Here is a 27943-nt window from a genome sequence, read left to right on the forward strand (position 1 = left end):
ATAAATAGTCATTTAGGTTAAGTTTTCTTCGTAATGAATATTATGCAATTACCTTATTTTGTATCATGGTATCAGAGCCTAAATTGATTGAGTCTTCTAACTTTGGCCGTCTGCTGTAGGCGTCTTCTTCTTCGTGCGTGCACACCACCGCTCGACAAAATTCCTTAATTTGTGTCGCTATTGGTTGCGTCGACTGCGTGAGTCTTCTTCTTCTTGATGCGTGTGAGGTGTCGACTGCTGTTGGTTGCGTCGACTGCGTGAGTCTTCTTCTTCTTGATGCGTGTGTTGTTGTTGTGTGCGTTGCACACCACCTGCTCGACAAAATTCCTTAAGCTGCTGTCGTCGACTGTTGTGCTATGCGTCGACTGCTGCTGGTTGCGTCGACTGCGTGAGTCTTCTTCTTCTTGATGCGTGTGTTGCTGCTGTGCGTTGCACACCACCTGCTCGACAAAATTCTTTAAGTTCCTGGTCTGAATCTGTGTGACTTCTTTACTCCACTTTGCTTTGCTGTTTGCTTTCCTCCTGTTGATTTTCTTGCTGTTTGCTTTGTACGAGCCATTGCACTAAAAGAAAATTGGTGGAAAATTATGCATTGTGGTTTTATATTGATAAATGGTTATGGCACATAAGCAATCTGTGAAAGTAGATTTGTTGCCCCGTCTTTAGAGTAATTGATTGTTGTTGATTTCTGTTGAGTTTTCCCTTCGTTTGTCTGTTCCGTATGGCTGAAGCTAGAGATGATTCGCTTCAAGCAGTTAGTGTTCAGTTGGATGGTAAGAATTATGCATATTGGAGCTATGTGATGAAAAATTTCTTGAAAGGGAAACAAAAGTGGAGATATATTTCGGGTGCTTATATTAAGCCTCAAGATGATGTGGCATTATTGGATAAATGGGAAGTTGATAATTCAAAAATTATTACTTGGATCAATAATTCTGTTAAGCATTCGATAGGCATCCAATTAGCAAAATATGAGACGGCTAAGGAGGTTTGGGATCACCTAGCTCGACTGTATACACAGTCTAATTTTGCAAAGCAATACCAGTTGGAGTCTGACATTCGTGCTCTTCAGCAGAAAAGTATGAGTATTCAAGAATTCTACGATGCTATGACAGATTTGTGGGATCAGTTGGCTCTCACAGAACCTGCTGAATTACGAGCCTTTGGGCCTTATATTGTACGAAGAGAGGAGCAGAGATTGGTACAGTTTTTAATGGCCCTTCGTGATGAGTTTGAGGGACTTTGTGGGTCTATTCTGCATCGTCATCCACTGCCTTCTGTTGATTCTGTTGTTAGTGAACTTTTGGCTGAAGAAATTCGTTTGAAGTCCTCGGCTGTAAAAGAGGTTTCTCCAGTTTTTACTCTATCTGTTTTTGCCATGCCTCCTCGATCAAATTCTAAATCTCAGTTCAGGCTATATGGATCTGTTGCTCGTGATGAATGCGGGTTTTACAAGCAAAAAGGTCATTGGAAATCTCAGTGTCCGAAATTGGGCAGAGGAAAACAACAACAGTTTCATCAACAGCAGCAGCAACAGCCTCACCAGTGGTCGTATCAATCACCGCCTCTCCACAATGGACCTCCTCTTCTACCTCGTCCTCACAATGCCTTATCAACCTCCTCCTTAGACCCATCACTGATTGAGCAATTTCAGCAGTTCCTTGCTTCTCAGCCTCATGCCATGTCTGCTTCCTCTCAAGTAGGTCTGTCATCTAGTCCTTCAGGTATATCCCCCTCCTCCTGGATTTTAGATTCTGGTGCTTCAAACCATATGTCACCTAATTTATCATCATTTACTTCTCTAACCCCTGAAGTTTTAGTTCCTGTTATGAGTGCTAGTGGTACACCTATGCCATTACAAGGTGTTGGTTCGGTTATTACGCCTTCTCTATCTTTATCTAATGTCTATCACATTCCTAGTCTTGCTTTGAATCTTGCTTCTGTTGGTTAGATTTGTGATACTGGATGCTCAGTCTCATTTTCCTCTTTCGCTTGTTTTGTTCAGGATCCACAGTCTCAGAAAGTGATTGGGATCGGCCATAGAGAAGGAGGACTTTATGTATTGGATCAACTCAAAACCCCTCACACTGCGGCTGTTGTTCCTAGTGTGAATTTGTCATCCTTTCCTTTGAATCCATCTTCATCTGTGTTTTATTTGTGGCACTCTCGCCTTGGTCATGTCTCTGTGTCTCGTTTAAAATTTTTAGTTTCTACAGGAGCTTTAGGAAATTTGAAAACTCATGACATTTCTGATTGCAGTGGTTGTAAACTAGCCAAGTTTAATGCATTGCCTTTTCCTAAAAGCACTACTATCTCTGTCTCTCCTTTTGATCTTATTCATTCTGATGTATGGGGACCCTCTCCTGTTTCTACAAAAGGGGGTTCTCGCTATTATGTATCTTTTATTGATGATTGCACTCGTTATTGTTGGATTTATCTTATGAAACGTCGTTCAGACTTTTTTGGCATATATAATGAGTTCCGATCTCTTGTAAAAACCCAACATTCAGCTGTTATCAAATGCTTTAGATGTGATTTGGGGGGAGAGTATATTTCTCATGCTTTTAAGGATCTACTTACTTTAGATGGTACAATTTACCAAACTTCTTGCACTGATACTCCTGAACAAAATGGAGTTGCTGAGAGAAAACATAGACACATTCTAGAGACTGCACGATCACTCTTGTTGTCCGCTAGTGTTCCTAGTGAATTTTGGGGGGAAGGAGTTCTTACTTCTGTTCATTTAATTAACAGAATTCCTATTTCTTATAATTCTGGCTTGTCTCCCTATGAAAGATTGTATGGTCGTCCGCCAGATTATACTTCTCTTCGTGTTTTTGGTTCTACATGTTTTGTTCTTCTTCCTCATGTTGAACGCAGTAAGCTATCATCTCGATCTACTATATGTGTCTTTCTTGGTTATGGTGCAGGTCAAAAAGGGTATCGTTGTTTTGATCCAATCAGTCATAAATTATATGTTTCTCGTCATATTATTTTTCTTGAACATATTCCTTATTTTACAATTCCCGGCCTCACCATATATCTATGTCCGATCTTATCCATATTGACCCTTTTACTCGATGTTGATGAGCTATCCTCTCACTGACATTCCCGACACCTCTATTGGCTCCTCTACTACACACTCCGCCCCAATTATCTTCCGAGACTACGGATACTATCGTACCTCGCTATCCCACGCAATCGTAAGTCCAACTAAACAACTGATTTTGATTATTCTTGTTATTCGAGTTCATTTGTTTCCTTTCTCGCTTCTATTCATCGTCTTTCCGAACCTTCATCTTTCAAAGAAGCCATTCTTGATCCTCTTTGGCGTGCCATGGTACGAGGAGTTAATCGCTCTTCATCAAACCCATACTTGGGATTTAGTTTTCCTTCCTGCAGGTAAACGTGCTATTGGTTCTCGTTGGGTCTACAAGATTAAAACTAAGTCTGATGGTTCTATTGAAAGGTATAAAGCTCGTTTAGTGGCTAAAGGTTATTCTCAAGAATATGGTATGGATTATGAAGAGACTTTTTCTCCCGTTGCTAAAATGACTACAGTTCGAACTCTTATTGCTGTTGCTTCCGTTCGCGTTGGGATATAACTCAAATGGATGTCAAAAATGCCTTTTTGAATGGCGATCTTCATGAAGAAGTTTATATGGTCCCTCCTCCTGGTCTTGATCATCATCCTGGTGAAGTCTGCAGACTTAGGAAGGCTCTTTATGGTCTCAAACAGGCTCCTCCCGCTTGGTTTGAGAAGTTCTCTGCTGTAATTACTTCACTTGGTTTTCATCTTAGCCATCATGACTCTGCACTGTTTATCAAATGTACTTCGGCTGGTCGAATTTTGCTCTCTCTATATGTTGATGATATGATTATTACAGGTGATGATGTTGTCGGAATTAGTCTGTTAAAGTCCAAACTGACTCGTTGTTTTGCTATGAAGGACTTGGGTTCCCTTTGTTACTTCTTGGGTATTGAAGTTGCTTCTTCTCCAAAAGGGTATCTTCTTTCTCAATCTAAGTACATTTCTGATATTTTTGAGCGTGCTCGCCTTTCTGACAATAAGACTGTTGCTACTCCAATTGAGCTCAACGCTCGTTACTCTGCTTCTGATGGTTCTCTACTGCCGGATCCGAGTTTATATCGGACTGTTGTTGGAAGTTTAGTTTATCTTACTATCACTCGCCCTGATATTGCATATGCTGTTCATATAGTCAGTCAGTTTGTTACTTATCCTACTACAGTTCATTGGGCTTCTGTTCTTCGCATTTTGAGATACCTCGCGGACTCACGACTCTTCTATTTTCATCTGCTTCATCTTTAGAGTTATGTGCTTACTCTGATGCTGATTGGGCTGGTGATCCCACTGACCGCAAATCAACTACTGGATTTTGTATCTTTTTAGGTGATTCCCTTATCTCTTGGAAAAGTAAGAAGCAGGACGTCATTTCTCGATCCTCAACGGAGGCTGAATATCGCGCTATGGCTTCTACTACTTGTGAAATAGTTTGGTTGCGATGGTTGCTTGCTAATATGGGTGTCTTTCTGCGGCAACCAACTCCTTTACATTGTGATAATAAGAGCGCTATTCAGATTGCACACAATTCAGTCTTTCACGAACGGACCAAGCATATCAAAATCGACTGTATCAATTACCTCATTTTGTATCAATCCAGTCATTCTACTTTTGGTGATGTTCATATTTTCTGTAAGTTTCTGCATTTCCATGGTAATACCTTTGATATTTCAAAATTTATAATCAAATAATTGCTATAAATTATTATCAAATGGCAACAAAATACTTGGTTCTGTTCTAAATATACTTAAAATGAAAAAAATAAAATAAAAAAAAAAGTAGAACTTCTATTTATTTTGCATGACTCTGTCATTATAAAAGGAAAAGAAGTTAATTTAATAGTCAAGGGGAATGTGTGGCTTAATCCAAGGGATTTTCCAATCTAATTAGATATCCAAATGAGATAGAAGGCATGCATTAGAAGATAGGATCGGAGAAGATGATGAAAATCAAGACTTATTATTATAAATCACTGAGGTAAAGACAAAAGAGATAATTAAAAAAATTTATATGATGATTTTATTCCTCTAACATTCACACACGTGTAGACTTCAATTATGAATAAATGCTCTCTTGGAATGTAACAACATAACCCCACCTCCATAAATAATAATACAATTGTTGGTCAGGGGTCAAAACTCTGGACAAGGAGAGAAATTGGGTCACTTTTGGCTTTAGGGTTCTTCCCTAAATCCATGATTCTTTATTAACTCAACAAAATTAAAATTAAAATGAAAAACTATATAATATTCTTTAATTTAATTCGGAGTGAAGAATGAGTAACGCTCTTGAGAGTCAAAGAGGTGGGAGTCTGCTGCTACCTGTTCTTTTTAATGCAGTTTTTGACCAACTTATTACATTTTTATTTTATTTGTTTTTTAATAGGTTGAGATCCAAAATCTTGTTATAGATCTTAATAAGAACCCTTCCTCTTAAGGATATTGCAATTCGAGTGTACATTACCAATGATATTTTTAATATTTTAAAATTATTATTTTATTATCATTCTAGAAACAAGAATTATGTAAATTAATATTTAAAATATAATTGCTCTATTCTTTTTCGAAATATGAAATTATTGTTTAATAGAAAATGTAAGTAATTTATTATTTAAATATAAATTTTATAGTAAATCACTAACTTTTAATTTATTTAAAGAATATTTTTATTTATAGTGAGGAGTGATTATGTTCACCTATTAAAAAATAATGAAATAAGTAAACATTTATCAAAGTTTTCTTTTAAGTGTTTATGCATTCATTAAAAATCTATCCTTTACTAACAACCACCAGATTATGAATTCTAAAAACGACAAGTCACATGACACTGATGTCATGTATATTTTAAGCTATTAGATTTATTAGATCCAATTAAAGCTGTTGAATGGAAAACTTACTAATAAGATAATAGATTATTTTTTTAATGATTAAATATAAAATTAAATAATATTTATATTTTATTATACTGATTATACAAGTTTTTTTTTAAAAAAATTAACAACTAATAACTTAATAAATTTTCAATTTTAAAATTGCTTTTCAGTTTCATAAATTTTACATACATACCAAAAAGAAAATCCAGTTTTAAAATTTATAAAATTAAAAATCCATTAAGAACTTAAATTTTTTAATACCATTAATTTTGATAAATCCATGAATTTAGCCGACCTAGAAAATGAGATTATTAATAGAGCAAAGATATGATTGGTAAATATTCATAATTTGGCCGGACAAATAAGAGAAAAAAATGGCCAAATATATATTTATATCTCTTCACTTCACTTGTATCTATTAATTAGTTTAATATTTTAATTTTTAATTTAATCTAACAAACACCTAAAATTTATTTTTTTAATATCTAAACACTTGTAATTTCAATTTAACTTAAGATACATCTAAATTTTATTTTTTAGTAATATTTAAATATTTTTATTCAATCCATGAACGTATTGGATGAAGATTTATTTTAAAAAAATTATTAAAATATCATAAAAAATCAAATCTAAATATTTATTAGATTAAATTAAAAATTAAAAGTTTAAACTGATTAAATAATCAAAATTTACAAATGTAAATATATAATCCGTCCAAAAAAAATAAAAAAAATAAAAAAATTGAAGCCATCATCTGCAAGACTAAATCTTGGACCCACCATTTTGGATGCGAACTAATATTTATTTTAGAGTGGATAGAATTTGAACGTTAGGCCCATTATTTTTTTGTCTTTTATATTTTGAATTTCAACGGTTCCTCTCTGGTGACTGGATGGAAATCTAAATTGGACCGTTGGAAACCTTCCACTTTTAAAGGCTATTATTCTCTTTCTGTGTTAGGCAACTTTGTAAAAATCGCAACCCATCATCACATTCCCTCCTCAAAATTGTTCAACAATTTGTATAATCCTTCTATCTCTTTGATTCTCATCTGGGTTCGTTTTTTTACTTTTCTTTGGGCATATTGATCTTTGATTAGAGTAATAATCCTTATATTTATATATAAACACTTCAGTTTGCAATGGAGAACTTGCAAGAAACACCCAAAAAAGAGCCAATGCAATCTGAAGCCAACATATTGGAATGCAAAACACCACCTCAGGATCAAAAGATGGACTCAAAATCTTTAAATTCAAGTGGCGATTTGCGCAAAAGTAGCACCCCAGATCGTCTCAAAGTCCCTAAGGCATTCAAGTACCCTGAAAGGTTACTACTAATTAATGCATGATATTCTGGTTAGCATGTTTTCATAAGTTTGCAGATTTGTTCTTACAATTGAGTTGATTTCAGGTACAGAAGCCCAACGGACCTTATGGTGTCACCAATTACTAAAGGCCTTCTTGCAAGAAACAGAAAGGGTGCTGCACTCTTGCCTCCTAGTATGAATCAGGCCAAGGTATCTAAGCTAAATAGTAATTGCTTATAACTATCTGTTACATTCTTGATTATTATAGTTGCAATCTAAAATTCAATTCCTTTATGTCAATTTTTTTTCAGGTTCCAGATATTGCTCAGGATGTAGTCTCTTTCAAGATTGAGATATAGATGCTGATTGATAAATTAGCTTAATCAAAATGGATTCATTTATCCTTCTTTCTGGATAAATCAGATGGATTCCTGATTTTTTTTTTTCTGGTTTTATATTAAAAATGAAAATTTCTCATGGGATGTCTTGATTGAATGTTCATATAATGAAATCTCTTTTCTTACCATAAGCAATTCCCTTTTCTATATAATGCTACAGGCACCAAAAGAACAAAAAAAAAAAAAAAGAATTCAATTATTAACTGGGTATAGCTAGCAAGATTATTTGACTATAAATGCACCCCAACAGTAACAAATTTTTCTAGTTATGATCTATTTTGCAGTATGAGATTGAAAATCATAATGTTATTCTCATTCCAAACGAACTTCATACCATTGGACTGAACCTGCATCTCCATCAATGTCAAGTTCACAAACTGAGCTTACCAAGAAAGAAACTGCATCATCAATGTTTTCAAATCTTGCAAGATCAGGAGGCAAGACCTTTCTTGGCCAATTTTCAAGATAATCTTTCAACTTGGCTTTTAGCTCTTCTTCAGATACAAACTTCTCTTCTTGTCCAGGTTCTAATAGCACATAGGTTTCAGTTCTCCGAGAGAGCCTTCTCCTTCTCATCGCACATACCTCTATTATTCTTGGCCTTTTCACCTTTTCAACAAGAAAGATTAGCATCTGTTGCACAGTAATAACTAACCAATTAACCACAAACAAAAGGAAAGGAAAAAAGAACTTTACCTTTATCAAGTAAGAGTGATGGAGAGAAATAGAAGGAAAATTCTCAGCAATGTTAACTGAACTTGGTTTCAGTATCATGTCGCCTAGAAAAAGAATTTGGATAGAGTAAAGAAAAGTAAAATTGGGTAGTAAATGTTGCAGGCATAAAAGGGAAGAGTTCAGCATAGCTTACAGTTAAAACTCCTGCATCCATGGCTTAGTACTAACTGATTTCTTAAAGCTGTCTCCATTGAAACAGCACTGCTATGTGCTCTCAGCATTTCTTTTTTGCTCCTGTCCAATTGGGTTAGAGTTGACAAGTAAATATTGTCTGTGGAGTAGAGATAAGACTGATAACTGGACCTCTGTTTCTATATATACCTTATCCTGTCTCTTTGCACACCAGAGAACTTTTTTTATTTATTTAAATAATCCCCTAATTTCAATTTATTAGATTAATAAAATAACTGTAATAAAATATTAAAAAATATCTCTACATTTCTAAATCAGATTAAAAGAAAAAAAAAAAAAGAAACAGTTTGGTACATATATGAATGGTCCAACTTCCATATGTCAAATAATCAAACTATATAATTAACTGTATTATAATCTTTGATTTAATCTTGAATAAGCAGAAACTAATTTCTTCTGCAAAGGGAAAATTAAATTATTCCAAGAGAACTACCTAGCCACCAACAACAATCACAATCTCTTTTCTTCTTTTTCTTCTTTATACAGCATTCAATTACATACAGAAATTATAATCTATTTATAGGAACAAACATTTCTTTTAATTTTGTTCTTTTAGAAACTGAAATCTCCCATATAAAAACCTTTAAAAGAAGAACTAATAACCATCACTTGTCAGTAAATTCAACTTTTCTTTTCAAACCAACATGAAAACAACTTTTATAAAAATAAATCAAAATGAAAACAACCTTTTCTTCATTTTAGAAACATATGATATATTTTTAAACCACCATGAATAATATTGGAGTAAAAAAAAATAAAAGTAACAAACAGGAGCATCGTGCTATTTCTGGGGTTAGAAAGCAAATCCAAAAGAAGATGAATTAAGTACTAAATTTGACAAAATAACATACAACTATTTAACAGAGTGAATTAATTGGAATAATTCAGGTTAATTTATTGTTGAAACGGTTAAGTCCATTGTAACAAGTGAAATTAATTATAATTAGACTTCTGGTTTTAATTTCCCGCGTAGGGCAGTTAGTAATTAAGTTAAAATTGGCAACATTGCCAATTACTTAAGTTTCCTATTGAAGACAGATTACACATCTTCAAAGTTCAGACTCCTATGTTTTCTCTTGTCCTTCCACTCCTTAACTTTCTTACATCTAAACCCCTGCCCACATACTTCTTCTTCCCCTTCATTGTCTTTACATTGTTCTACATCTTCTTACTAACTTTTTCTACAAGAACAATTTGATTTTTTCCCTTTTTAATTCTTCTTTTTGGTGATTTATCTATGTTAATCTTCTTTTCCACCACCCAATAAAGAAAATTTGTTTTTAAGTTTTTCGACAGGTTTCTTAATTGCAGATTATGGATTGTCAAAGAACATTTTAATGAACTAGAGTAAGTTTTTGATGCTCGGGCTTTTCTTTTCATTTATGTGAGTCGAGTTTTAAACTGGTTTCCGAACTCATAAGGTGGAGACAATTCCAATGCCATTGAGCTAAGCTGATTTGTACTTTTGATGGTTATGTTATTCACACATGTTCTCTTTTTCTCTTTTTTCTTTTTTTCATGTATTTTTGTTTTGGAATTTGATTTTTTTTCTTTACATATGTAGAACTTGGTTAATTGTGCATGCTCAAGCTAGAATTTGATATTTGACAGGATTTTCCCCCTTATTTTATATTCCAAAGGTTACATTCTGTAGATTGATTATATAAGTTCATAAGGAATGATTGAAATATCACTTGTATGCATATTCGTTCTGATTCTATTTTTGTTTCGTTTAAGTATCAGGGTGCATAATTCAGAAGTTTTTATTTTCTTATGATTGTTCATAGAAGCATATATATATTAATAATCTTTTCTCTTTTTGTAGTCTGCATTTCAGAGCGAATTGCTGAAACAAGTTAAAATATAGTGTCTTCAAGGAATTGCAGTGATTACAGATCAGATAACTGGCATTATGGATAATGATCATGGAATTATGACTCAGCATCTAATAAATTTAAAGGGAACCAATGATGAGGCTGATAGTAATGTTGCTCAACACAAAATCCTGAGGTCTCCTTCCACATCTTCAGAATCATCCTTAGATTCTAGGGATATTGGAAAGGATGACATCTCTGATCCCCTTCTGGTGTCAAAAGGAGTTGCATTCGCACCAGATGTTTCTGATTTTAATCCTAGACTGAATACATATGAACCTTCTGCATTATGCCCTCCAAATCCAATGATGGTGCAAGCTGGTGGCTATGATCCAAATCGGATTCCTGCATCCGTTTTCACTAGCAAGGCTGCCACGCCTATGGAATGGAGTGTTGCTTCAAATGAATCATTGTTTAGTATTCACATGGGAAATAACAGCTTCTCAAGAGATCATGTTTTCCTGATATACAAATCTGGTGAACTTCCTGATACCAATAATTACCCAGGTGGCCTGTTTCCTGTCAATGAAGCAGGTAATAATGTTGAAAAAATAAGCGAAGATGTAAGCAAGAAATCAAAAGGAACGGAAGAAGAATTAAAGAAACCTGCAAAAGGAGATCCTGAATTGCTACTAAACACAAAGAAAGAATACGGAACTGTGAAAAATGTCGGTCAGGAAAAGAAACCTCCTGCAGAGGAAGTCCGAAACTCAGCTAGCAGCAGTCAGTCTTTTCAATTCCCTGTGTAAGTTCATAAATTTCCATCCCTACAGGTAGATATTTTTCCTTCCATAGGACTAAAAATATAATAGCCGTATGCCTGCCTGCTTCGTAGTGCAGAAGGTCAATAGCTGAACTCCTGACAGCCTCATTTTCCTGAAGTACCCAAAAGAAAAAAGTAGTTCCTGTTTCAAGCATGTCTATGTCAAAAACCCACCAGCATACTATCCTTTTAATATTAAATTCTTTTAGAAATATGCATATCCTTCCAAAACTGTTAACCCGTTTGTACTCAAGCATCAGCTATCTGAAGCTAATTTGTTTTTCGATTCAATTTTTCAGATTCGAAGCAAATGTAGAAGCAACTGGTTCTGTGAAAGTGGTGCTGGAAAACATGCCCTCGAAGAAGCAGCCGCAACAACAAATGCAAGCCTCAGGAACACCAAAAAAGGCGACTGGCAGCAGTTGGTTTTCTTGCTTCTCTTGTTGCTCACTTGGTCGCTGAGAAAGGATACATAATCCTGGATGGTTTTTTAGACGTCAATCTATATAATCACTGCAAATGTCATATGTTCAGCGCAGTTACTTTATTTATTTATTATTATTAAATTCTTCTTTTTATCAATCTTTTTTCTGTATTTGCAGCTTATAGAGATCTGAAAGCTGTCTATTTATATATATATATATACACCTAGTTCATAGATTATATTTATATATTTCTTTACAATAAGGAAGCAAACAACTCATACAATTTTTAAATTTTTAAATTCGAACCTTATATATTATTTATTAATTGCTGCATTTGTATTGGTTGGTTTTTCGTAATGTGCAATTAATAGTCTAATAAAAAAACCAACTAATATAAATACAATACTTAATAAATAATGCCACGTATGTCAATATTTAATTCAATTTATTTATAGATATCATGATAAATTGAGCATATCTAATAATTTAAAAAAAATCATAATAAAAGGTAAACAAATAATCTATTGTCTCCAATTATTATGTTCAATGAATCAAAAAAAACAAAAAAAAAAAAAAAAGAAGAAGAAGAAACATTTGGCTTACAAATTAATTAATTAGGCGGATACTAATTTAGAAGATGGAAAATGTGTTTCACTTTCTTTTAACAAACATTATGATGTCTCCGTTTATTAACTTCTAACAAAACAGTGGCAAATGTTTCTAACACAATGATGCATTATGCTAATGATGGATGTTCTTTGCTAGTTTAGTTAACTAATTAACTTGTAATCAATCAATTAAGAAGCCAATGACAAGAATATGGAACAATACACTCAAGGCTATAAAACAAACAAAAACAAAGGCATTGGTATTTATTAATTTATTGTATGTATACAAGATGATAAACCTGTTAGCCAAAGACATGGGCAAAGAATGTAAAGGGAGGGGTCAGAAAATAAAATGAAGGTCTTCAAGATTTATCTGAATGAATTCCTTAATATTTTGCTGGTCATAATAAATAGTGGAATCCGATGTAACATAAATTTGTAACAATATTAAATATATTGAGAATTTTATTTGTAGCAGTTTAATTAATTAATTAGATTTTTTTAAAAAAAATTATGATTATCTAGTGTTATTTTTTAATCTCTAGTTAAGTTTTTGAGATTCAAATTGAAAGCTATTATTAGTCTATAAAATTTAACTAAATTTATTTTTAAAATACGTTAAAATTTATATTTTTTTTAGTTTCTATTGTATTTATTAAATTTTTTTATTTTATTTAAATATATAGTATTTTAGTAATGGTATTTTTATTTAAATTAAGTATTATATATATAAATATTAAGATAATCCTACATGTCTTTTTTATAACCCTTTACTCATAAAAGTAGTTTAATTTTATTTATACAATTTTCTATATATATTATAGAGAATATTTTCATATTCGTTCGTTATTTTATATATAAATTATGGCATCTTAAGTTTTCTACTATTTGAACAATAAAAATCAACTTCTATTATTTGAACAATAATTGACTTGATTTTTGGAAAAAGAGATAAACAAGGAAATTAATTTCTTTGTGACGAAGGATCACATCATGAATTGGCAAATTAACATATATTTTTGAATAATCAAATATTAGAAAATAGAATTGGCAAATTCTAATTTGGATTTCTTGCCCAACCAGAGTTTGACAAATGGTTTAGCCACATGGACCTTGAAAATAGACAAATCAATTATGAACTGATCCAATTTAATTATATTGGAAGGGTCAAGCCTACTCCTAAGTCTCTCTTTCCACGAGGAAATACGATAATTATTAAAATAGTACTTTATTATAAAATATATATTTTAATTTGGTTGTTCTATATTTTCTTATATCAAAATATATTTTATATTTTTTTAATTTAAAAAAAAAAAACCGAGATAGGACTAATAAGATGACAATCCCTGATGCAAATGTTCAAGTAAATCCAACACCAGGACAAAGATGTCACTCTTCCATCATTCTTATGTCATCCATATGTCGCTGTCATAATTTCCAAGCAAAAGAAGAGACAGCAATAGTAAAGGATAATGAAAATTAAGAAGGATAATGAAATTAATTGCATGAGATTAATTGTTGAATTTTGCATAGGTGTATTAAAAAAAGAAAGGAATAAAATAAAATAAAGAAGCATATGTAAATGTAATTTAGCTGGAAACATGTAATATGTTGCAACAAAGTAGGCTTTCTTGTTACCTTGAATAAAGATCCTTTTGTTTGCTTTCTGTGGAACCTTATTTTAGCATATATATATGATAGGCCCCAAGACAACAGCGAGAAGACAGTCCTCTCTGCCTACCCATCATAATAATTTTGTACTTTCAAGAATTATCACTTAATTTCCTCCAATTTTGGGATGAAATCATTAGGATATATCTTCCTTATTGATAACTATAATTTCCTATTCAAATTTCAATTTGATTTGTTCATGTGTCTGTTCGAAATTTTCTTGTTTCAAGTGGAATGTTGCTATCATTTATAAATAATGTATTAAATTAATATGGTTTAATGAGTCAGAGAAAACTAAATTGAACTTGAAGAATAACTTTAGGGGCCAAATTTAACCTTCTTATTAATATATTACTAATTTCCAAGGGTTTTTTGTATTGTAGTTAGTGATGGGAAGTTTTCTTTACAAGCAATCTAAAACAATAAAATTAGAAATAGGCTTGGAACTTCTTGCTATGATCTTTTAAAAATAAAAGTTGCTTTATTTCTAAACAAGACCATTCTCTGGCTTATTTTTTTTTTAAATTTTGTCAATAATTGTGAATTTTATTGTTAATCTATTCAAATTACGTGTAATGATAATAATACTATGTTTAGTTAAAATTCATAAAAAAATTTATTTAATTTAAAAAAAATATGAGAAAAAGTAAACTAAAATTATTAAATTAAAAAAGATATTTTGATGTTATGGAATATATTAACTTACTAACCTAGAATTTATTTAAAAGTTTTTCCTATTTTATTAGAATTTAATTTAACTATAATCAATTTCATATTTTTTTTAGTTATATAAAATTTTTATTTCATTCAAGTACATAATTTTTAAATTTATAAATAAATTGATAAATTTCAACTAAATATAATATAAATAATCAAACAAATTAATGCAATATTTCTAAAATAAAATAAAGCCCTTAACAAAGCACATAAGAAATTAATTACAATTATAAACAATAAGATATCGAAATCAGTGAAAAAGAAATAAACTCTAATTAAAAAAATAACACAGTAAATATAACTAAAATTCATAATTATTAGTTAAAGCCAAAGTGCTAATTATATAGTATCAAAGGCTTAATAATTTATCAGAAATATTAACAATAAAATATTGATGCTATGGTTGTTTCTTTTTTGGTTAAGAAAATTATGAAGCCTTTTTTAACCCTTTTATAGCATTAATTTAAAGCCTTAATTATTTAAAAGGGAAGGCATGTTGGTCCCTCATATACCTTCTGGAAGGACAACCCCACGTGGACTGCTCGCTCCTCATCCAACTTTAAGGAATCTTTTTTATTTTCTCTTTCCTGTTTTTTTTTTTTTTAATTTCTATAATATTTTTTTTCTTAATTTTTCATTTTAATCTATATTTTTTAATTAATCCCACCACCACTGCTACAGAGACCAACAACCATGAGCCCTTTTAAATTGACGGGGCTGATGCATTTATTGACCTCCTGTGGGCCCCTCCCCCCAACAAAACGCCATTGAAAAATAAAATAAGAAAACCCTTATTTCCAATAAACTTAGAGAAAAAAGGAGCGGAAAAAAAAATAAAATAAAATTCTCTTTCTTTTCATAAAAATGGAGTTTGTAATAACGAAGAGTTCTTAGCTTTCACTAATTTAGAAACGGAATTTAATTTTTTAAATATTAAATTACTGTTTAAGAATCACAATCTCCTTAGAAAGAAAAGAAAAGGAACTTTAAATATTTAATATTATATTTTTAAAGTGTTATTTGAGATGTACATATGAATTAATATGTGATATTGATATTTCATAAGTGAAATATTTATATTAGGAAAATGCTCATAAAATATATTTTTTAATATAATACTGTGTTAAGATGATATATAATGAGCAAATTATTTTTAAGATAAAAGATAATTTTTTATATTGGATATGTTATAAATTATTATATTTGGGATTAAATAAGATGAGAAATATAAATAATAAAGAAGTTCAAATTTAAGTATTCGAATGTTACCATTGGGGTTCTACCACGGGGCCACGTCCCACGTGGTAATTTAAGGAAAGAAACTTATAAGAAGATGGAAGGAAATGAAGAAAAAGGAAAAACAAAATAAAAGAGGAAAAAAAGGCAAAAAGAAGAAAAGAAAAACGCGTTTTCTTAAAAAGGAAAAACAAGAGAAAAACAGAAGCACACAGTTGGAATCCTTTTCTCCTTCTCCTCTTCCTTGCTTAGTTTCTCTTTTCTCTTTCTAGAACAGACCCAAAAAATTAGCATTAGGATTTTCAGACAGAAACCCACTCTTTACTCTGCAACTACTGGAAGAGAGGGTTTAGGGTTTAATCTGTATAATTCTTAAAGACCCTTTTCGGTGTTCGAAAATGGGTTCATCTTGTTTTTGTTCTTCAGTTACCAAATGTCGTTCTTTATCTCTCTTTTTTTGGCTACTTTATCTCTCACTAAACCGTGTGGTTTTGGGTGATTCCGACAAGTCTGTGCTGTTAGAGTTCAAAAACTCCTTGTCTGATCAGTCAGGGTTGCTGTCTAGTTGGAATCTGATCAATTCCGATTATTACTGTTCTTGGACTGGCGTTTCCTGTGATAAGAACTCACGTGTTGTGTCTCTTAACATCACTGGACAAGGCAACAACTATGGTGATAGAGGTAAGAAGAGTAAAAATAGAAGCTTTTTCTTTTGTTCTGGTTCTGTTCAGTATCCACTGTATGGGTTTGGGATTAGAAGAGATTGTAAGAGTGGTAATGGTGTTTTAGTGGGTAACTTGTTGCCTTTGATTGCTAAGTTAACTGAGTTAAGGATCTTATCATTGCCCTTTAATGGGTTCAGTGGAGAGATACCTGGTGAAATATGGGGCATGGAAAAATTAGAGGTTCTTGATCTAGAGGGAAATTTGGTTACTGGGTCATTGCCTGTTTCCTTTTCTGGGTTAAGGAATTTACAGGTGTTGAATTTGGGGTTTAATAAGATAGAAGGAGAAATACCGAGCTCGCTTGTTAATTGTGCCAATTTAGAGATTCTAAATTTAGCTGGTAATCGCATTAATGGGACAATCCCTGCCTTTGTTGGTGGATTTAGGGGCGTTCATTTGTCTTTGAACCAGCTTGCTGGGTCAGTGCCTGGTGAAATTGGATATAAGTGTGAGAAACTTGAACACTTGGACTTGTCTGGTAACTTCTTCGTTGGAGCGATCCCTACTAGTTTAGGAAATTGTGGTAATCTGAGGACATTGTTGTTGTATTCGAATTTGTTCGAAGAAGTTATTCCACCTGAACTTGGTATGCTTAGAAAGCTTGAAGTGTTGGATGTCTCAAGAAATAGTCTCAGCGGATCGATACCTTTTGAGCTTGGAAATTGCTCTGCATTGTCTGTGCTTGTGCTTTCTAATATTATCGATCCATATCAGGGTGTTAACAGTTCGAGAGGGGACTATTTGTTGGATCAACTGAATTCTGCAAATGAAGATTTCAACTTTTTCCAGGGAGGAATCCCTATGGAAATTATGAACCTCCCAAACTTAAGGATGCTGTGGGCACCAAGTGCAACTCTAGAGGGCAGTTTGCAGAGTAACCACGGTGCTTGTGATAAATTAGAGATGATTAATTTGGCTCATAACTTTTTCAGCGGGGGAATTCCTCGCAACTTCCGTCGTTGTGCTAAGCTATGGTACCTGGACTTGAGTTATAATAGGCTTAAGGGGGAGCTTGCTGAGGGGCTTCTGGTTCCTTGTATGACTGTGTTTGATGTTAGTGGAAATTCCTTATCTGGTCCGATTCCCAATTTCTACAGAAACAGTTGCCAATGGGTTCCTTCCATAAATGGGCATCCCTCGAGCATCTTTGATCCCTCATCTGCCTATCTCTCGTTTTTTGCCCGCAAAGCTCAGGCTGGGAGTCTTGTACAGTCACTTGCTGGAGATAGTGAAAGTATAATTCTTCACAACTTTGGGAGCAATAATTTTACTGGTACTCTCCAGTCCATGCCAATTGCTAATGTCAGACTAGGAAAACAAACTGCTTATGCATTTTTAGCTGGAGAAAACAAGCTCACTGGTCCATTCCTGGGGGTTTTGTTTGAGAAATGTGATGAATTGAGCAAAATGATTCTTAATGTTAGCAACAACAGAATATCGGGTCAGATCCCAGCTGATATTGGTAAACTGTGCAGATCTCTCAAACTTTTGGATGCATCTAGCAATCAGATTATAGGGCCTATTCCCCCTGGTGTTGGCAAATTGGTAACTCTTGTTTCTCTAAATTTGAGTTGGAATATATTGCAAGGTCAAATTCCTACTAGTCTCAGCCAAATAAAGGGCCTGAGGTATCTTTCCTTGGCTGGTAATGAAGTGAATGGATCTATCCCTAATAGTTTAGGCAACTTATGGTCTCTGGAAGTACTTGATCTCTCTTCAAACATGCTCTCTGGTGAGATTCCAAACAATCTCGTGAACTTGAGAAACCTAACCGCTCTTCTACTTAATGACAATAAACTTTCAGGGCAGATACCTTTTGGTTTGGCAAATGTTACTATGCTCTCAGTATTCAATGTCTCTTTCAATAACTTATCTGGGCCATTGCCATTAAGTAACAATTTGATGAAATGCAGCAGTGTTCTTGGAAATCCTTATCTACGGCCTTGCCATGTTTTCTCTTTAACGGTTCCAACTCCAGATCCAGGAAGTGCTACTGGCTCACAAAGCTATGCTGTTTCACCAGCAAATCAGAACCAAGGGAGTGGGAGCAACAGGTTCAATTCAATTGAGATAGCATCAATAGCGTCTGCATCAGCCATTGTCTCAGTTCTTGTAGCTCTGATTGTGCTCTTTTTCTATACCAGAAAGTGGAGCCCAAAGTCCAAAATAATGGGAACTACCAAAAAGGAAGTAACAATCTTTACAGACATTGGTGTTCCCTTGACATATGAGAATGTCGTGCGGGCTACTGGGAGCTTCAATGCCAGCAACTGCATTGGTAATGGAGGTTTTGGGGCTACATACAAAGCAGAAATATCTCCTGGGGTCTTAGTGGCAATCAAACGACTTGCAGTTGGACGATTCCAGGGTGTTCAGCAGTTTCATGCTGAAATTAAAACCCTTGGAAGGCTCCATCATCCAAATCTTGTCACACTAATTGGTTATCATGCCAGTGAAACTGAAATGTTCCTCATATATAATTATTTGCCCGATGGTAATTTGGAAAAGTTTATCCAGGAAAGGTCCTCTAGAGCTGTGGACTGGAGAATACTTCATAAGATTGCTTTGGATGTAGCCCGTGCGCTTGCTTACCTCCATGATCAGTGTGTACCGCGTGTACTTCATCGCGATGTCAAGCCTAGCAATATCCTTCTAGATAATGATTTCAAGGCCTATCTGTCTGACTTTGGTTTGGCTAGGCTTTTGGGAACTTCTGAAACACATGCTACTACAGGTGTGGCTGGAACCTTTGGTTATGTCGCCCCAGAATATGCAATGACTTGTCGTGTTTCGGATAAGGCTGATGTTTACAGTTATGGGGTTGTGCTTCTAGAGTTGCTCTCTGACAAGAAAGCTTTGGATCCATCATTTTCCTCATATGGGAATGGCTTCAATATTGTTGCTTGGGCGTGCATGCTCCTAAGACAGGGCCGGGCGAAAGATTTCTTTACTGCTGGGTTATGGGATGGTGGTCCCCATGATGATTTGGTTGAAGTGTTACATCTAGCAGTTGTATGCACTGTTGACTCATTATCGACTAGACCTACAATGAAGCAAGTTGTACGGAGATTGAAGCAACTTCAACCGCCCTCGTGCTAGCTGCATGATAAGGTTTGTGAATTTGTAGAATTTAAAGATCCCCGTTCGTTCTCCTTGTTGCGGGGTGTCCTTGGCTTAGGTAGAGCTCAGTTATAGTTATTCCCACTTGTAAATTGTAATATAGTTCTGCCCCATTTTTTAATGTTGTTTCCCTGATTATTGATGAATCTGCAGAAGAATGCAGATATTAATTCTCCATGCTGTATACATGTATCTCAGTTCCATTTGTTGAATAAAGCCATAGAAAATAGTGAGAATTTCTAGAGGACTTTTCGTTTTTATGTTATTCATCATATTCTGATAGGTGCATTATAATTTATAAAGACGATTACAACTGCTGGAATAGTTGCATCCAACGAAAACACATGTTAGTTACGAAGAATATTTCCCTTTAGGGATCCAAACCCACATTGCTGTATGATGATTTCTTCATTCGCCTAAACACCATAACCTTTCTTCCTTCCTTAGCAGGGAAAACCTTGAAATGTCTTCTTTTGCTTTCGTTTTACCTTGGTTGGCGGGAACGGAATGCTGTGATATCTTGACGACCAAGATAGCCAGCCAATCTTAATTGTTGCAGCCTAACCGTCTCCTTTCAGTTGGAATAATTGTAGGTCAACAAACCAGAGCTGAAAAAGTTTCCAATGGCATTCTGGATATGGTTACTTGGAACTCGCGTTTTGTTTAGTCAACATTCTGTTAATGTTAACAGTTGCTATTGCTTTTTTTTTTTTTTTCTCACACGTTATGCCTTGGCGACTGTTTAGCCATTCAGCTATCCGTCTCACTACTTTGTTGTTACCTTTCCAAAATTGCCTTTTCTAACCATTCAATTACTTTGCTGTTGCCTGCCAAACAGTTGCGCAATTAAATAAAAAAAGAAAAAATGAATACAAAACAGTTGCGCATTTAAAATAAACAAATTGAATCCAAAAGAGTTGCACATTTAATGAACTCAAAACCGTATAAATAAAATAGTGAAAAAAATAAGTAAATAATTAATGAAATATGACTGGAATTATGATTACAAGAAAAAGGACTTGAAATTGCAATTTAAATTCATATGTTTAGCCCGGTGCTTGGTCAGGTTACTAGCCTAGTATCGACTAAAATAGAACCGCCTGATCAATAAATATCAGAGAATAAAACTTGAAACTGAGAGAGAAGAGTAAAAGAGAAAAATCATTAACCTTTTAGTGTCTCTCTTTACCCACTGTCTTAAAAAAGCTCAGCGCAGGAATATCGATTACAAAAGGGGATAAGGGTTGACAACTATGTGTTTAAGAGGGTGTGCTACATCACCTCCACCAGCATGCTTCACAAACTCTGCCGGAGAGAGAAAGCTTCCATGGCAAACACAGACTATCCTCACCTCCTCGCCTTTCCTATATCTATATAGAAAACCTTCTATTCTTTTTCCATTCGGTCCATCTCCCTTCGTAGACACACATGGCATGTCTTCTAGAACATTCCTCCCCATCTCCTCAGCTCCATTCCTGACTCTAGCTTCATCACATCTGCTGCTATCCTCCATAGCAACACCTGATTTTCCGTTGATTGTTGATTTTGAGGTGACCCTCAATTTCTGCTCACACTCTGACAAAGATTGGACACTGACAGGGCTTCTTGCCTCGCTGCATTTGTTCATTCCTATGATGCAACCAATGAATGAAGGAATAACAGGTCAGACAAATCAATCCACTTAACTTCTTAATGGTGCAGATTATGGGAAAATAACCCAACCTTTCAGTGATCCAATCAATTATTTACCTACTAAAACATCGCATTTAATATTCAGTAGGTAATACTAATAGTCAGCATGTGTGGCATCCAAGGCCAGCCCCTACATCTTATTACTCTCATTAGTACAAGCGTGTTCTCTACCAGAAGCTTAATAGTATAGTTAAAGGAAGATCTGATGAGGTAACATCCCCTCATGTATAGTAAGAAAAGGAGGATTGATTTAGTTTAGAATGTCAGGCTCTGCCAGCTTGCCATTGATTAAAAGGATATACTCTTGGCAAGTTGGCAAACTGCCCAGCCATAACTTTCAACTGATAGGGTATTAGAAATACATTTCCAAAATTTTACATTACTTTTTTATGCAGAAGGGTGGGAGTTCAAGTATTGGAACCCATGAATCCCCTTGAAATTCTTTTCAGAAAACACTCCTCATTTCAAGACATGCACATACCAAAAGCAAAGCATTCACAGAGGACTAAATGGATATCCAAAAAGGCAACTCAAGGAGTACTGAATGTATGACCACCAAGCTGGATGACAGAAAAACAAGAATGACCACCAATAAAACAAAGTTGTGCAAAGCTACAAGGGGACTGACTAATGATACAGTTGACAATAATCAATCAATTATAATACGGACTTAACAACTGAGCAGGTGCCAGTAACTGCAATCAAGTTCCAAAATGAGCATAACAGCAGTAATCCAGGTTGAAATAAGCATAAAATAAATTAACCTAAAAAGGAAAAAAAAAAACAAAGAAAGAAAAAATGACTTCATACAATAAAATTTACCCCAAAAAGAAGTGCAATTAATACCTTGAACTGGCTGGCTCTCAGATTCTGATAACCCAGAAGACCCACTCCCTTGTGATCCAATTGATCCTTGTGATGATGGTGGTAAAACCCCTTCTCCACCAACTCCAAGTAAACCACTACAGTTCTTAACGACCTGGTCTTGATGATAATTACAGCTATTATCAGTACTAATAGTACCATTTTCTTTCCTATTTTTAAGTGCCTTCAAATTCCTTTGTTTTTCTGATCTTTTCCTTTTAGCTTCCATTCTTCTAAGCATCTGCATCTCTTTCCTCTTTCTCCACTCCTCATCTGTCTCAGTAGGCAAAGAACAAGTCCTTAAAAGATTTGCACTACTACTATTACTGCTTCTACTCTTCACTATAGGTACCATAAAAGCAGCACCTTCTCTTGTTGGAAAATCTGGAATTGAAGATGATCTAGTAAGTTTCTTAGCTCTTGGGTCCACTCCAAATCTACCATTCAAAGAAAGTCCAAGACTTAACTCAATATCTTCTCTTTCTCTTTCTGTTTCTGTTTCTTGGCATACTCTGTGATCGATGTGATGTCCTGATATCAATCTTTGTAGCATTCCTGTAGGGAAATCACTGTTTTCTGTGATTTGTTGAAGCTTCTCTGCTTGTGCCATTTGATTAGACGAGTAATTTTAAGCGAACCACAAAAAGAAAAAGCAGTCAAGAATATGATTGATAATATAAAGATTTTCAAGAATACCAGATGAGGAAATTAAATTAAAAAGTGAAATTCTTCAACAGAATTCAAAAAATGAAGAAAAAATTAAACAAAAAATTAACTATTTCAAAGAAAATAAAAAGAATCTCGAAATTTCCATTTTCTCCATTGAGAACTCATTCTCTGAGAAGAATATTTTTTTTAAAAAATTGTAAACTCTATGAGCAAAATTTTCCCGGGAAACAAACAAAAGGGAGAAAATTGAAAAGAAGAGAAAAGGAAAGGAAAAGAAAGAAAAAAAGAAAAAAGAAGAAAGAGATGATAAGGGTAAAAAGACGAAAAGAAGGTGGAGAAGTGACACGTGGAGAGTACGTGGAAGAGAGAAGTAGGTAGTAACACTAACTGTCTGGCTGTAACCTACAAAGACAAAAGAATGGGTTGGGTTGTTCTTTTATTATCATTAAAATAATAAGATAGACAATAACACGTGTCGTACTATGAAATGAGAAGCTGAGATTACATCCCCACTTGTCCTTTTACTTGTAATTTTTCTACCTCGTAATCTCCACTTGGGTTTTCACGAAATTACTACTCTGACCATTCAGTATATATATTCCAATAACAAAAATTTCATTTATTTATTTTTACACTTCCTCACTGTTAAAATAATCCATATTTTTTTTCCTTATCTTATTTTTTAGATATTAATTTATCAAGTACTACTTATTAGTATAATTTATATAATTAAGTTTCACATAATAAATATTCTTTTTAAGTCATTGTAGCCTTATAAATCTAATTACATAATAAGACTAATTATTTTTTTTATTTTTAGTATAAAAAAATAAACGCTTTTATCATTTAAATTAAATATTAAATATAAATTTTTTAAATATTTAAAAAATAATTATTACTTTTACATTCATTTATAAAGTAAAAACAAAATATTACAATTAATTAACATGCATCATAAATCTTCAATTTGGTTGAAAAAAGAAGAAGAAGGAAACAGTAAAAGAAAGAAAGGGAAGAAAAAGATGGAGAAAAGAGGAGGCGGGAGGTAGAATTTTGTTTTCGTCGCTCTATTTCAAAAAACCATTTAAAACAGTGAAGAAAATAGTAAAGGTTCTCTTTCCAGCATCTTTCAGAGTCTCTCTCAAAGGTGAACAAGAAAATTTTACAGGTAAGACATATTTATTAATTATTTGCTTTTTTACTTTAATTTTTATATAAGAAAATTCTACATCTTTTATTTTATTTTTACTTTTTTTCAAAAATATTTTACAATATGAGCTTTATCACTGAATAATATTATATCAGAATAGTAATATAAAAGTTTAAACTTAATGTCAATTTAGAAAATCTAATAACTTTTAGTAATAATGAGAATAATAGCTATAATAATGGAATAGAAATATATAGAAAGCTATGAATTATAATATTAATTATTAGTTTTAAGTTTTATTCAAATTTAAGTGTAAAAGTAGGTAAAAACATTTTAAACTTCAAAGCTTTTGCACTATAAAAGTTGCAATTATATTTTATATTTTATCTTTTTAAAAAGTTATTTTTCTTTTAATTTATATTTAAGTTAAAAATATTTTTTATTAATATTATTATTTATCTAAAACTTTTATTATATTTTTATAAAAATAGTATTTAAAATATTGTCATATGATCCATTCAATTGATAAGCTTAAGACTACTAAAATCTGTGGCAAGCTTGACTTATCAGTAAATTAAATTATAACTCCATTCAATATACCAAGCACTATGGCTACTAATATACGTTCACAAAAATAATAAAATTTATACTGGTTCATCAATAATAATAAAATTAATACATTATCATATTATTCATAATGCCAGATAAAATAGTAAGTGTGAATATAAATAGTGCAAAGTATCTAGAAATTGAAATAGTTAAGAATATAAAAATAATAATTACGTGAAGCCCGATGAAGAAAAGAGTCAGACTGCTCAAAAAGAGGAACTATAGAAGACCTAGCCATCATTTGAAAAATAAATAAATTGAGTCTGTCAATCTCGATAGTGAGTTAAAATCATATAGTCTGAATTAAAACAACCATTTATATAAGATAATTATTTAAATAACATAAAATATCACATAATAATAAATATATGTCATATATTATAATTTAAAAAATTATAATTTTAATATATAAGGGATAATTACCTCAGCAGAACCCCAAATCTCCAATTCTATCAGCCTTTTGGCTCTCTTATTCCAATAATATTGGCGCCTAGAGAGCAAAGCTCGATCATGATCCTTAAATCCAGACTCGTCACTTAATACCAATACATTCAGCGACAAAAGAGTAATGCTCAACCAATCACCTTTCCTCCAGCAAATCAAAATTTTATGAGCCTAGAGAGCTATGTTCGACTAAGGCACATTACATGATATTTCTCTATTACCTATCTCTGATCTATATTGATATGCACACGGTCTTGATGTAACCTATCAAGTGACATATTCTACTGTTGTCCCATTCCGAGTCACGTTTCAGATTTAATATCAATAAAATTAAAATAACATGATACAAAAATATTTATAATATTATTCGATCCAACAATAAATACTGAAATTTTAAATAACCTTAGTTATATCGAACATAAATTAATAATGCTATATTTATAATAATAATAATTAATGTAATGATAAATAAGTAATAATAATAATAATATTGATAAGAAGAAAATAAAATATAATAATATTAATACTGCTAATAATAATTATAATATTTATTAATAAAATAAAAAATATATTTAATTACGGATATAACACATGTAGTAAATTATATGATTTTAATTCACAGTTATGTCAAGTTTTCTCTGTTGCTCTTATGCCTCTGGTGGAGCTGGCTGAACCAACAAATTATCTATTCATAAAAATACTTAAATTAATAAAATATTTCATAAGTAATCCTAGACCTAGACTCTTAAATTTAGATTATATAAAAATCCCGACTGATTTCGACTTAAAAATTTTATCGAAAATTTGATAAAACCTCTCCTAAAATACAAACGTTTCAGAGTTTGCTACAAACACTTTTAATATTAATCAATTGTTTAATAGAAGTCGGGCCACCAAAGCTGCATTATTTTTTCTGATTCCACAACATAATTGAAATCACAAATATTAAATAACAATCTGATAAGAATATTTATTTCACAACCAACTCATAAATAATTTACTGGTACTTGATTTAATTATTCATAGCCACAATTATCTCCAAATCAAATAATAATTAATCGCACAAATAAATTCATAATATTTACAATTAAAGTAATAATTAAATTAAATTAAATTAATTATTTATAATTAACATTTAATGTAGCTAACATCTTCTAAAATTTTTAAATAGTTCTTAAAGTCCAAATAAATATTCTCGAGCCAAAAATCTAAATTTCTGTATGCTCGATACAGCCAACGACGTCAGAATTCAGATTTGGGGGCTTGTACGCGAAGCTTGAGACACAGTGAGCCCAAAAATACTGAAATCAAAGCCTAGCTCTCGCCAGAAAATACCAAATCGCGGAGGAAAGATTTCTGCCATGGCGAGGTGTTATCACCGGCTGCCAATCAGAGAAATGGCAAAGAAGGGCTGGTCGAGGGGTTTTCGATGTGGAGGGTTAGAATCCGGCGTCGGTTTGCCCAAGGGATGCTGGCAAGGTAATGATCCAATGGTGGCAGCAAGGGCGACAACTGCTCTAATTTCTTTTGAACTTTCCAACGAGAATAGAGAAAAATGATGGCAACGACAAAAAGTAGTGGAGAGAAAGGAGTTTGGTGGTTGAGGAAATCAGGGAGGGAGAAGGATTGCAGATCCGCTTATAATTTAAGAATAAATATTTGTATCAACGCCGATTAAAATAAAATAAAATTTGATTTGTTTAATATTTAAAATAATATTTAAATTAACCAAAAATTAATATACTATATTATTAAATAATATTAAATGAAACGGTACTCATATTATCAGGGTATTAAAATATTTAGTCAAACGCCCAATTTGATATTAAAAATATTATTAAAAAACTACAAAAATTACAAATATTTTATACAAGTTAGTTATATTAATAATATATATTAATGAATAGAAGATACTTTTAATAGTTATTATTAAATTAATAATTAAAATTAAAAATAAATATTTATTTAAAGGGGCTAAAAAGTAGTATTTTTAAACTAAAAGAATATTTTATTTATATAAACAGCAAAAACTTATATCGCGAGATTAACTGAATTGTAATTTTATTTTAAGTAATATTTCTTTCTTTTTTTTTGTGAATGAATACGCCAAAAATTAATAAAATACAAACATGACAAAAAGATATAACAAAACTGTGGATTAATTGCTTTATTGTGGTACCTGTGTTACAATGAAGGGGTCAAAAGGTTAATATTTAACATATTTCTACATAACAACTAGACTGTTATCCCATAAAATAATATTAATTTAATAAAATTTTAATATATTTATTATAATTATAAAATAAAATAAAATAATTTACAATATAATTGATTTTAACTAAGTTATTTTATAATATTTTTATTTTCTTAAATAAAATCTCATCATTTTATATTATTATTTAATGACTTTTAAAAAATTTATTAACTTCCATATATACGATTTTTTAAGTTACTTCATAACAGTAGAGTTAGTCTTTTTAACGTAAATTATTTTTAAAAAAATATATATATATTGACAAGTATCTTTTGTGGAATTATTATATTTTTTTGTAATAACTTTTTTAGAAAAATTTTAAAATATATTTTGTGGTTAGACTCTTTTCACTTAAAGACTGATTTTTTTATGAAAAAGTACCTTGTGCTTTACTTTTATTGCACTTTAATACTCTACTACCTAATATTATTATTATTTTATGATGAAATATTAATAGAATATTAACTTTCAATGATCAAATTTTTTATAGGTGATTTACTATCAAATTAACTATCACTATATTCCTAAAAATATTAT

The 27943-nt window shown here is 32.3% G+C and overlaps 6 protein-coding genes and 1 pseudogene across 6 annotated transcripts; 5 read left to right on the forward strand and 2 right to left on the reverse strand.

Moving 5' to 3' along the window:
* Positions 1-721: 721 nt before the first annotated feature.
* LOC112536226 lies at positions 722-2153 on the forward strand. Its single transcript, XM_048373551.1, has 2 exons — positions 722-1724; positions 2006-2153. The coding sequence occupies exons 1-2, from the start codon at positions 722-724 to the stop codon at positions 2041-2043; spliced, it is 1041 nt and encodes a 346-aa protein (XP_048229508.1). The 3' UTR covers positions 2044-2153.
* A 1457-nt stretch (positions 2154-3610) lies between these two features.
* LOC125370200 lies at positions 3611-5171 on the forward strand (annotated as a pseudogene).
* A 1679-nt stretch (positions 5172-6850) lies between these two features.
* Positions 6851-7789, forward strand: LOC8289594. Its single transcript, XM_002527569.4, has 3 exons — positions 6851-7280; positions 7365-7470; positions 7572-7789. Exons 1-3 carry the CDS (start codon positions 7096-7098, stop codon positions 7617-7619), a joined length of 339 nt encoding a protein of 112 aa, XP_002527615.1. The 5' UTR covers positions 6851-7095; the 3' UTR covers positions 7620-7789.
* Positions 7790-7868: 79 nt separating this feature from the next.
* On the reverse strand, positions 7869-8686 carry LOC125370052 (protein CHLORORESPIRATORY REDUCTION 7, chloroplastic). Its single transcript, XM_048373660.1, has 3 exons — positions 8527-8686; positions 8355-8437; positions 7869-8267 (listed from the first exon to the last, which is right to left on the reverse strand). The coding sequence occupies exons 1-3, from the start codon at positions 8612-8614 to the stop codon at positions 7971-7973; spliced, it is 468 nt and encodes a 155-aa protein (XP_048229617.1). The 5' UTR covers positions 8615-8686; the 3' UTR covers positions 7869-7970.
* Positions 8687-9571: 885 nt separating this feature from the next.
* Positions 9572-11972, forward strand: LOC8289595. Its single transcript, XM_048374799.1, has 2 exons — positions 9572-11204; positions 11522-11972. Exons 1-2 carry the CDS (start codon positions 10498-10500, stop codon positions 11682-11684), a joined length of 870 nt encoding a protein of 289 aa, XP_048230756.1. The 5' UTR covers positions 9572-10497; the 3' UTR covers positions 11685-11972.
* A 3969-nt stretch (positions 11973-15941) lies between these two features.
* On the forward strand, positions 15942-19971 carry LOC8289596 (LRR receptor-like serine/threonine-protein kinase RPK2). Its single transcript, XM_002527571.4, has one exon. The coding sequence runs from the start codon at positions 16278-16280 to the stop codon at positions 19701-19703; it is 3426 nt and encodes a 1141-aa protein (XP_002527617.1). The 5' UTR covers positions 15942-16277; the 3' UTR covers positions 19704-19971.
* A 707-nt stretch (positions 19972-20678) lies between these two features.
* LOC8289597 (ninja-family protein AFP3) lies at positions 20679-23216 on the reverse strand. The gene is made up of 2 exons (XM_002527572.4): positions 22263-23216; positions 20679-21353 (listed from the first exon to the last, which is right to left on the reverse strand). The coding sequence occupies exons 1-2, from the start codon at positions 22888-22890 to the stop codon at positions 20950-20952; spliced, it is 1032 nt and encodes a 343-aa protein (XP_002527618.2). The 5' UTR covers positions 22891-23216; the 3' UTR covers positions 20679-20949.
* Between the last annotated feature and the right edge of the window lie 4727 nt (positions 23217-27943).

This window comes from Ricinus communis, chromosome 5, assembly GCF_019578655.1.
Source record: "Ricinus communis isolate WT05 ecotype wild-type chromosome 5, ASM1957865v1, whole genome shotgun sequence".
In the NCBI taxonomy this organism is placed as follows: Eukaryota; Viridiplantae; Streptophyta; class Magnoliopsida; order Malpighiales; family Euphorbiaceae; genus Ricinus; species Ricinus communis.

Excerpts from the sequence above, each read along its gene's own strand:
- LOC112536226 (XM_048373551.1), top strand. The coding sequence starts at position 722 with ATGGCTGAAGCTAGAGATGATTCGCTTCAAGCAGTTAGTGTTCAGTTG. Across the intron at positions 1,725-2,005 it reads TCTGTCATCTAGTCCTTCAG|GATCCACAGTCTCAGAAAGT; the intron begins GTATATCCCCCT and ends TGTTTTGTTCAG.
- LOC8289594 (XM_002527569.4), top strand. The coding sequence starts at position 7,096 with ATGGAGAACTTGCAAGAAACACCCAAAAAAGAGCCAATGCAATCTGAA. Across the intron at positions 7,281-7,364 it reads GCATTCAAGTACCCTGAAAG|GTACAGAAGCCCAACGGACC; the intron begins GTTACTACTAAT and ends AGTTGATTTCAG. Across the intron at positions 7,471-7,571 it reads CTAGTATGAATCAGGCCAAG|GTTCCAGATATTGCTCAGGA; the intron begins GTATCTAAGCTA and ends ATTTTTTTTCAG.
- LOC125370052 (XM_048373660.1), bottom strand. The coding sequence starts at position 8,614 with ATGCTGAGAGCACATAGCAGTGCTGTTTCAATGGAGACAGCTTTAAGA. Across the intron at positions 8,438-8,526 it reads TGGATGCAGGAGTTTTAACT|GCGACATGATACTGAAACCA; the intron begins GTAAGCTATGCT and ends TTCTTTTTCTAG. Across the intron at positions 8,268-8,354 it reads ATCACTCTTACTTGATAAAG|GTGAAAAGGCCAAGAATAAT; the intron begins GTAAAGTTCTTT and ends CTTGTTGAAAAG.
- LOC8289595 (XM_048374799.1), top strand. The coding sequence starts at position 10,498 with ATGGATAATGATCATGGAATTATGACTCAGCATCTAATAAATTTAAAG. Across the intron at positions 11,205-11,521 it reads CAGTCTTTTCAATTCCCTGT|ATTCGAAGCAAATGTAGAAG; the intron begins GTAAGTTCATAA and ends TCAATTTTTCAG.
- LOC8289596 (XM_002527571.4), top strand. The coding sequence starts at position 16,278 with ATGGGTTCATCTTGTTTTTGTTCTTCAGTTACCAAATGTCGTTCTTTA.
- LOC8289597 (XM_002527572.4), bottom strand. The coding sequence starts at position 22,890 with ATGGCACAAGCAGAGAAGCTTCAACAAATCACAGAAAACAGTGATTTC. Across the intron at positions 21,354-22,262 it reads TGAGAGCCAGCCAGTTCAAG|GAATGAACAAATGCAGCGAG; the intron begins GTATTAATTGCA and ends GTTGCATCATAG.